We start from the raw sequence: 10,000 nt of genomic DNA, 5'->3' as shown, positions 1-10,000 counted from the left end.
AGAGAGAGAGAGAGATTGAAAGAGAAAGAAAAATAAGGAAAAATAGACAGGCAGAGACAAGTAGAGAGAGAGGAAGTAAGTGAAACAGAGAGTGTGTGTGTCTAAGAGAGAGAGAGAGAGAGAGAGAGAGAGAGAGAGAGAGAGAGAGAGAGAGAGAGAGAGAAAATAAGAAAAATAGACAGGCAGAGACAAGTAGAGAGAGAGGAAGTACGTAAAACAGAGAGTATGTGTGTCTAAGAGAGAGAGCGAGAGAGAGAGAGAGAGAGAGAGAGAGAGAGAGAGAGAGAGAGAGAGAGAGAGAGAGAGGGAAAAATAAGAAAAATAAAAGGCAAAGAAAATAGAGAGGGAGAATAGTAAGAGAGAGAGTGTGTGTGTCCAAGAGAGAGAGAGAGAGAGCGAGAGCGAGAGAGTGAGTGAGTGAGTGAGTGAGTGAGTGAGTGAGAGATGAAAAGCTTCTTGTGGTTTCTCTGCCTTTGAAGGTGCATTCAGGTGGCGTGGCTGTGTTGTCAAGGGCATGTACGTGCAAAAGTATATGAGAAAAATGCATTTATCAAGACTGTCAGTCTCATTTTAAGAAACACGTAATGACAAAAAGGGAAATGGAGCGAACAGGAGGCTGATGATTCTGATGATAATTGTAATAATAATAGTGATGATCATTGTTGTTGTTTATAATATTGATAGTAATTGTAATTATAATAATGATAATGATAATAACAATAATGATGATTATAAAAGTAGTGACAAGGATGATAATGATAGTTATGATTGTTATTATCATTATGTTTGTTATTATTATTATTATAATGATTATCATTATAATTATTATTATCATCATTTTTAATATCATTATTATTATTATTATCATTATTATCATCGTCATCACCATCATCATTATTTTTATCATTATTGTCATCATTATTACTTGTATTATCATTATCATATAATTTGTAACAAAGATAACAATGATATTGGTAATGATTGTCATCGTGATGATACTGAAGATAAAATACTACAATTTCTATAATGATACTGACAATAATACCTTATTAAAACAGTAATGGTAGTATACACAAAGTCTATATTAGTAACAACATGCAGAAGCAATTTGTATATGAATTTAATAAAGGGTACATTGGCGTGTGTTTGTGCAGTACTAAACGTTCATATGTTTTAAAATTAACGGCGAGGGCTTAGTATAAGTTTATCTAACTTATTAGTGAATGTTATCCACGTGAATTTAGAGGACTCGGACAAAAACCCAGGGATAGAAACAGTAATAGTAATAATGGTGTAACTTTTATTCTTTTACCTCGTAGAGCTGACTATTTCGAATTGACTCACTGTATTGCGAAATAACAACCTAAGCAAATCACTAATTGGCAAGTGGAGAGATCAGCAAAGTGGGTTAGTGGGGGGGGGGGGGGGGTTATTCAAGCAACACTAATATTCCAGAGTTATGTAAAAGATGTATAACATGCCCCTCTGACCTGGAGTCGACCTTCTGCCGCCTTCAGGGGTTAGTCAGCCCGAGTGTGCAGTACTACAGAGATTCGACTCCGGGTCAGAGAGTTAGGTTATATATCTTTTACATAACTTTGAAATAACAGCGTTGCTTGAATAACAACATCCCCCCCACCCCACCCCACCCTCCCACCCCCTCTTCTGTGTTATACATCACCCACCCCCCTCTCCCACCCCTCTCTCTCCCTCTTCTGTTTTATACATTAATCTCAATTCGACATTTTGTTCTTCCATCTTGTGTGAGTGACTCTCTTTTTCTCCTTACAGACTCATCGCTGGTTGAGTCAACAAGATGGGGAAGCGACTTCAGACGAGGGCCGCAGTGGCTTGCATGAAGACCTTGTTGATGATCTTCAATGTCATATTTTGGGTGAGTATTCAGTGTATTCCGTGATGGGCGTTGGGTTGTTCTGCGTTTGGATATGGCGAGAGTGAGATGTGATGATTAAGTGAGTTAAAGAGAAATCGAGAGAAAAAAAAAAGAGAATTGGTAATCTTGAAAGAAACAGGCAAAGCTTGAGCTTGCTATCGACCTGACCTTTTAGATTCAGTTAATATTTATCATTCACAGACTGCTCCTATGACCTTCGCAAATTGTTAACGTGACCTGCCAAGATTGGCATTGATTTTCTTTTTGCAGCGTACAAAAACAACCCGGATGAATTATACTTAACAAGCTGATAAAGCTTATTCTATAGTCAGAACATGTATTTTACAAGAGGGAAAGTGGAGAGAGAGAGAGGGGGGGGTAGAAAGGAAGAGAGAGAAAAAGAAAGAGAGAGAGAGAAAGAGAGAGAGAGAGAGAGAGAGAGAGAGAGAGAGAGAGAGAGAGGGGGGGAGAAAAAAGAGAAAGGGAGAGAGAGAGAGAGAGAGAGAGAGAGAGAGAGAGAGAGAGAGAGAGAGAGAGAGAGAGAGAGAGAGAGAGAGAGAGAGAGAAAGAGTTGCAGTCCGAAAGGTGATCCCCAACACGAATATGGTATAAGATAAGCCTAAGGTGTAAAGAATATAGCCGATGAGTCTTAATTCCTTCATTTGCACATAAATGATGGAGTGAAAGCTGCTCCTACTCCGAGGTGTTAATCCTACCCATCCCACAAAGACTCTTCCTATCATATTGCAACACTGAAAAGCTGATTTCTTTGAAAGATGAAGCAGGAAGTGTGACACCGGTGCTTAGTTCTTGCGAAAGGAGAAAATAATACAGCGCTGGTATTTCTTGCGTGATTGAAAGAGATGCATAAACAGGTTGAACAACAAACGAACGTATATGTGTATAATCATGTGTGTTTGTGTGTGATAGAATGTGTATGTGACAAATGAAATACCTTGTAAAATTATATAAATCAGAGAGATCTGTACATCATGTAGAATATGATCATGAATATACAAAATTATGTAAGTGTACAACTTTGATGAAATATTAAAAGCAGAATGATAGCTGAAAGGGCAATATCTCAAGTAGATATAACTGGATTACATTTATATATATATATATATATATATATATATATATATATATATATATATATATATATGTATATGTATATATATATATGTATATGTATATATATTATATATATATATATATATATATATATAATATATATATATATATATATTTATATGTGTGTGTGTGTGTATATAAATATATATATATATATATATATATATATATATTATATATAATATATAATATATATATATATATATATAATATATATATATATATATATATATATAGAGAGAGAGAGAGAGAGAGAGAGAGAGAGAGAGAGAGAGAGAGAGACAGACAGAGACAGACAGAGAGGGAGAGAGAGAGAGAGAGAGAGAGAGAGAGAGAGAGAGAGAGAGAGAGAGAGAGAGAGAGAGAGAGAGAGAGAGAGAGAGAGAGAGAGAGAGAGAGAGAAAGAAAAGAATTACATGGAATGTGATTCTTCTCAACGCTTGTATATTTTTATCGTGAACAATTCTGAAAGCATCTGTAACATCAAAATCAAATGTGCAACTGTTAAAATTTATCACAAAAATTCAACTCGAAAAAATGAAATGGAACATTAGACATAAAACATGATTCACCATATAACATTTTCATATCAGCGAGAATTATAAATGATAAATTATTGGTCATCCATGTTGCCACTGCTGTAACATTTAATTTTCATGCAACATAAATATTTTGGAAAAGACGGGAGAGGGAGAAACCGGGAGGGAACGTGCTGGGAGAGAGAGAGAAAAGGGGGGGGGGAGACAGAAGGAGAGAAGGGGAGGAGAGAGAGAGATAGATTGAAAGAGAAAGGACGCAGTAGAAATAAGAGTGCCTATGCTGTCGAAGAGAAAAAGGGAAAAAAGAGAAGCGAATCTATGAATATATATAAGACGAAGATGAGGGTAAGGGAATGGAAAAGAAAAAAAAAGAGGCGAAGACGTGAGAGAGAGAGAGAGAGAGAGAGAGAGAGAGAGAGAGAGAGAGAGAGAGAGAGAGAGAGAGAAAGGGAGCGAGAAAGAGAGAGAAAGAGAGAGGGAAAGAGTAAGAGTGAGCGAAAGAGAGAGAATAAAAGGGTACACGGCACAGAGGGAGGCTGGCACGCACCTCGTCAGTCGTAGGGTCAGGAGAACCAGAATGATGATAATGGAAGAGGGGAGAGGGAGGAGGGAGGACGAAGGGGGGATGGGAAGGGAAGAGGATGAGGGACGGGAGAGAGGGAAGGGCGGGGGGTTACTGATTAGGAGGAAGAGGAGAGAGGGAGAGCAAGAAAGGGAAAATATGATAAGATTGGAGGTTGGGATAGAGGGCTAAAGAAATATATTCACTTAAAATCTTATCCAATGGAATAAGAGAGAGATCGATATAAAAAAATAAATCTCAAATGACGAACGACAGACGGAAAAAGGGAAAGAGGAAAGGTTGAGTAAGAAACAGAGGTTGGAGGGGAGGGATAAGAAAGAAATGCAAGTCGCGTAGCCAATGCCAGCGACGGAAATATGCGCCCATCACACTCTGGAGATGAGGCGGGGTGACAAGTCCGGCCAAAAAATCTTTATTTTTTTTCGTGTTCGTCGACTTTCATCGGAGTTAGGATATGTAGATATATTTCAGATCGAAGGGAGAACAGACAGGGAGTGATCGATTCAGGGAAATTAAGAATAGGGGAAATGTAAATAAAATCGTGGTGATGGAAACCGAAACAAACATCTTAGATACAGAGAGCTCAAAACCAGTAACGTGGATAGTAAAGCCAGTAATGGTAGTAGTAAAACCCCATCGTTCACATCTTTCATTAACTCCTTCAAACGACGCCAAAGAGTTGTGAGAGAAAACGAGAGAACCCCCCCAAAAAAAATGAAAGAGAAGGGGTAACTCAAGAGGATTCTTTAACCCCCGCATGAGTAGAGTTAAAATATTCCCTCCCTTGATCACCGAGGGCGTCCCAAGGAACGTGCCATCCTCAGACAAGATGATCCCTTCCTCCTTGAGACGCGAGTGAAGTTATTCTCCCATAAGGAGAGCGAATGAGAGCGAGATTTTCTGAGAGAGCGAGATCCGTCGACGCGCTCCCCGTCCTTGTGGCTTCCCGAATCGACTCGGTGGCGCGTCTCAGGGTTCCCGGGCGATGTGATTGGCTCGCGGGTGAATTATGCATTGCCGTGACTGATGTGCTGTGATGATGGGGAAGTTGAGTCGTTGGGTACGTTGAATTACGTTGAATAAATCACTATCGTAAAAAAAGAAGAAGCTTATAGTTCGTAAATGTAGTATTCTGTGTAGTCGAGATCCTCTCCTTTAAAGAGAGTAATGCAGTTGGATGTATAAAACGAGTCAGCTTAATTATTTCAATTTCATTAAACCGGCAGTTGAGAGGATTACAGAGTCAATATGCCTTTCAAATATTCTCGCTGACCGACACTTAATGTCCATTAACGCTTTCCAATGGCCTAGACATTATTAATTACGGAACCAACAGCCAAATATTACACATAACCAAACCCTTCACACACTCTTCGTCCTCCTCACATTCTTAGCATAATCCCTTTCACCTTCACTTCATTCCTTTAGCCTCACCACCATCTATAAACATCCTCACAATTTTCACCTCCATCGGCTCACTTCACTTCACTTCAGTCTCATTAACTCTCCCTTACACGACCTGTTAGTTTTCTCATCACCAAAGAGGAAGCAACACACCCACGGGGAGCTATGGTAATATTTTGCATAATATTTTTTTTCTTCTCTATTTTCCTCATTTTCTTTGAACTGCTTATTCATATATTCAAATTTTTGGCTGATTAGGTTTGCCGTTAGGTGTGTATCTTTTCTTGTTTTCTTTCTGTTTTTTTTTTTTTTTTTTTTCGTTCTTTCTTTTTTAGTTTTCTCTTTTACGTTCTCTGCTTTTAACTCTCTTTTTTCTGTGTTATTCTCTTCCTTTCTCTGCTTTGCTCTGATTTTTTTTCTTCTTTATTTCCTTAATTATCTCTGGTTTTCATTTTCTCTTTTTATTTGATTTTTTTCTCTGTATTTCTCTCTTTCGTTCGTTTTTTCTCTATCTTTCTCTCTTTGTTTCTCTCTTTCTTTCTCCTTCTTTCTCTCTTTATTTCTCTAAACTTCTTTCTTTCTCTGTGTATAAATATTTCTTTTCTCTCTTTCTGTCTTTATATCCCTAGCCTTATTTTTTTTATCTCTCTCTATAATTCTATCTCTCTCTTTCTCATCCTTTCACTCTTTCATGTAGATTTATCCTCGTGTTCTTTTTCCTCCCCACTTCCTGCATCTCCTCCTCCTCCTCTTCCTCCTCCTCCTCCCCCCTCTTCCTCTTCCTCCTCCCACCCCCGTTTCCTTTTCCTCTGTAATTTCTCCTCTTCTCTTCTTCCCTTGCGTGTCACTTCCTTCCTCCTTTTATCTCTTGTTTGTTTCCTGTTATGTTTTTTTCTTCGCCTATTCCTCCTTACGATACGCTTTTGTTTTTGTTGTTTGTTTGTTTTCTCTCTGTGTCTCTCTTTCTCGTTTTTTATTTGTGTCTGTTTGCTTGTATGTCTTTTCTGTCTGTTTGTTTATTTGTCTTTATGTCGGTTTGTCTGTCTATATGCCTCTGTCTCTATTTCTCTCTTTATCTTTTTTCTTCTCTCTCTCTCTCTCTTTCTCTTTCTCTTTCTCTTTCTCTTTCTCTTTCTCTTTCTCTCTCTCTCTCTCTCTCTCTCTCTCTCTCTCTCTCTCTTCTTCCTTTCTCTCTCTCTCTCTCCCTCTTCTTCTCTCTCACTCCTCTCCTCTCTCCTCTTTCTCTCGCCCCTCTCCCTCCCTTTCATCCTGTTCTCTCTCTCTCCACCTTTGAGGCATTGCACCCCCTCCCCTCCTCCCCCCCCTCCCTCCTCCCCTTCGAAGTCATAACACGTGCCACATCCTGGAGGCAGCGGCCCCCCCCCCCCCCCCCCCAGCCCCTCCCCCTCCACCCCCCCCCCCCCCCGTTCCCCACCTCGGCCCTTCCCCCTCACGTCGCTCCTCCTCATGGACGCCTTCCTTATTTAAGGCCTTCCTCTCATGTGTGCGTGCGTGCGTGCGTGTGTGTGTGTGTGTGTGTGTGTATGTATGTGTGTGTGTGTGTGTGTGTGTGTGTGTGTGTGTGTGTGTGTGTGTGTGTGTGTGTGTGTGTGTGTGTGTGTGTGTGTGTGTGTGTGTCTGTGTGTGTGTTGGGTAAACATTGGATTGGATCCCAAATCATTGTGTGGTCGATTAAACTGATGACGGTGTCATTATAATCAGCATTAGTATAATTAGTATTGCATGATTTTTATACAAACATGCATTAATTCATTTTAAATACTATTAGTATCACACTACAATCTAAATATTTTCCGCATTTTCAAAATAGAATAATGAATAGAAAAATGAAGACTATAAAGAATATAAAAAACAAGGTATTGCCAGCTTACAAGTTAATGATGATTAATAAACAGATTATTAGCTTATAGACCAGGCATTTGGTTGTCAGGCAACACTATGACACTCGCTGGAATGCAGTCTGGAAATAGGGAAGGCTATATTAGTCTTGCAAAATAGTATAGTTACCTTTTGCACTGAACAACAACAAATAAAGTACACTAAGTAACACTACAACAAATAAAGTAACATCATAAACAAAAGTGGTTCGCAGAAAGATACACGCCATGTATATAAACACAAAGATACACACGCCATGTATATAAACACATAGAAAGATACACAGCATGAATGCACAAAGACAAAGATATATTCCATATGAATACACAGACAGAGATACACTCCATGTCGATACACAGACAATACACATTGCACATGCAATCGCATACACAAAAATACACGTTCTTTCCACACACAAATATATGTTGCAACTTAGAGTCTTATCTCTTATGCATCTTTCCTTGTCATTTCCCTGAAGACGTGACTTGGTTCATATATATCTTTAAGAGATAAACCGAAAGAAAACATAATGTTCTCTTGGAAAAGAATAACGTTTACTTTCACCATATCTATCTTTTTTGCTATTGCGTATATTGCAGAGAATAGATTGCTCATTTGTTTATTTATTGCGATAATTAACTTTCCTTAGATCTTCTAGAGTTCGTGCTTTGCTATATATATACATATACATTAATGGAGTTTTTTGGTTTCTTCCTAGATATTTCTGTTTAGGTGTGTGTGTGTGTGTGTGTGTGTGTGTGTGTGTGTGTGTGTGTGTATATATATAGTATATGTGGTATATATATATATATATATATATATATATACATATATATATATAATATATATATATACATATATATATATATATATATATAATAATTATATATATATTAATATATATTATATATATATATAATATATACATATATATATATATATATATATATATATATATATATATATATATATGTATGTATGTATGTATGTATGTATGTATGTATGTATGTTCTAGCATCATTGGTATCATTATTGTTTCTATTTATTCTTTTTTATTTGTGTTACAAAGTTACTTCTTATTTACCTTTTTCCAGAGAGTTCTTGATACCTCGCCCCTTCCTTCATCTTGTTAAACTCATTTAGCCTGGACTTGCGTTATTGCCTCGTTATTCCGAAATTGTAATCTCATTTTCTCCCTTTCATTTTCCATTTAATCTCATTCTCTCTCTTTAAATCCCTCTCTCCCTTCTTCCATTCCTCCTTCCTCACTTTCCTCCCTCTTACCCCTTCCCTCCCACCCTCCCTCCCTTCTTCCCCACCTCCCTCCTTTCCTCTCCCTCCCTCCTACTCCTTCCCTCGCTCCCACCTCCTGCCTCTCTTTCCCTCCCTAACTCTCTCTCTTTCTCTCTCTCTCTCATTCTCTCTCTCTCTCATTCTCTCTCTCTCTCTCATTCTCTCTCTCTTTCTCATTCTCTCTCTCTCTCTCTCTCATTCTCTCTAATTCTCTCTCTCTCTCTCTCTCTCTCTCTCTCTCTCTCTCTCTCTCTCTCTCTCTCTCTCTCTCCTTTTCTCTCTCTCTCCTCTCTCTCCTCTCTCTCCTCTCTCCTCTCTCTCTCTCCTCCTCTCTCTCGCCTCCCTTCTCTCTCTCTCTCTCTCTCTCTCTCTCTCTCTCTCTCTCTCTCTCTCTCTCTCTCTCTCTCTCTCTCTCTCTCTCTCTCTCTCTCTCTCTCTCTCTCTTTCTCTCACACACTCCCTCCCCCTTCATTCCTCAAACCCTTCCATTCCCTCCCATTCTCTCCCATTCTCTCCCACACCTATCCTCACTCTCCCTTCGTCTCCCTCCCTCCCACTCCTCCCACCCTCTTTCTCTCCCTTCTTCCCCACTCCCTATCTCCCTTTCCATTTACCACTCCCACCCTCTTTCTCTCCCTCCCTTCCCCCATACCTTTCTCCCTCCTTCCCTTTCTCTCCCTCTCCCTCCCTCCCACTCCCTCTCTCCCTCTCCCACTCTTTTTCTCTCCCTCCCTATCTCTCCCACCCATTCCCTTCCCCCATCCCTTTCCCCCTCCCTCCCTTCCTCTCCCTCTCCCTCCCTCCCACTCCCTTTCTCTTTACCTCTCCCACCCTCTTTCTCTCCCTCCCCATTTCTCCCACCCACTCCCTTCCCTTTCTCCCTCCCTCCCTTCCTCTACCTGTCCCTCCCTCCCACTCCCTCTCACCCTCTCTAATTACCCCTCCCACCCTCTTTCTTTCCATCCCTATCTCTCACCCACCCACTCCCTCCCTCCTTTCCTCTCCCTCTCCCTCCCTCCCACTCCCTCTCTCTTTACCTCTCCCACCCTCTTTCTCTCCCTCCCTCCCACTCCCTTCCCCCATCCCTTTCTCCCTCCCTCCCTTCCTCTCCCTCTCCCTCCCTCTCACTCCCTCTTTCTTTACTTCTCCCGCCCTCTATCTCTCCCTCCTACTCCCTCTCTCCCTCTCTTTTTACCTCTCCCACCCTCTTTCTCTCCCTCCCACTCCCCCTCTCCCTCTCCCTCCCTCCCACTC

General features: G+C 40.1%; 1 protein-coding gene across 1 annotated transcript in view; it reads left to right on the top strand.

The window, feature by feature from the left end:
• The window catches only part of LOC122249368 (tetraspanin-7), a 45,821-nt gene that overhangs the window by 5,751 nt on the left and 30,070 nt on the right, over positions 1 to 10,000 (top strand). The window contains exon 2 of the mRNA XM_043010162.2: positions 1,792 to 1,894. Coding sequence (XP_042866096.1) covers positions 1,817 to 1,894 — 78 coding nt within the window. The 5' untranslated portion in view covers positions 1,792 to 1,816. The remainder of the gene's footprint in view (positions 1 to 1,791; positions 1,895 to 10,000) is intronic.

The sequence above is a fragment of the Penaeus japonicus genome, unplaced genomic scaffold, assembly GCF_977035675.1.
Source record: "Penaeus japonicus unplaced genomic scaffold, GWHDUDI00000001_assembly GWHDUDI00000024, whole genome shotgun sequence".
NCBI classification, from domain to species: domain Eukaryota; kingdom Metazoa; phylum Arthropoda; class Malacostraca; order Decapoda; family Penaeidae; genus Penaeus; species Penaeus japonicus.
This window is presented reverse-complemented; position numbering and strand designations above follow the sequence as displayed.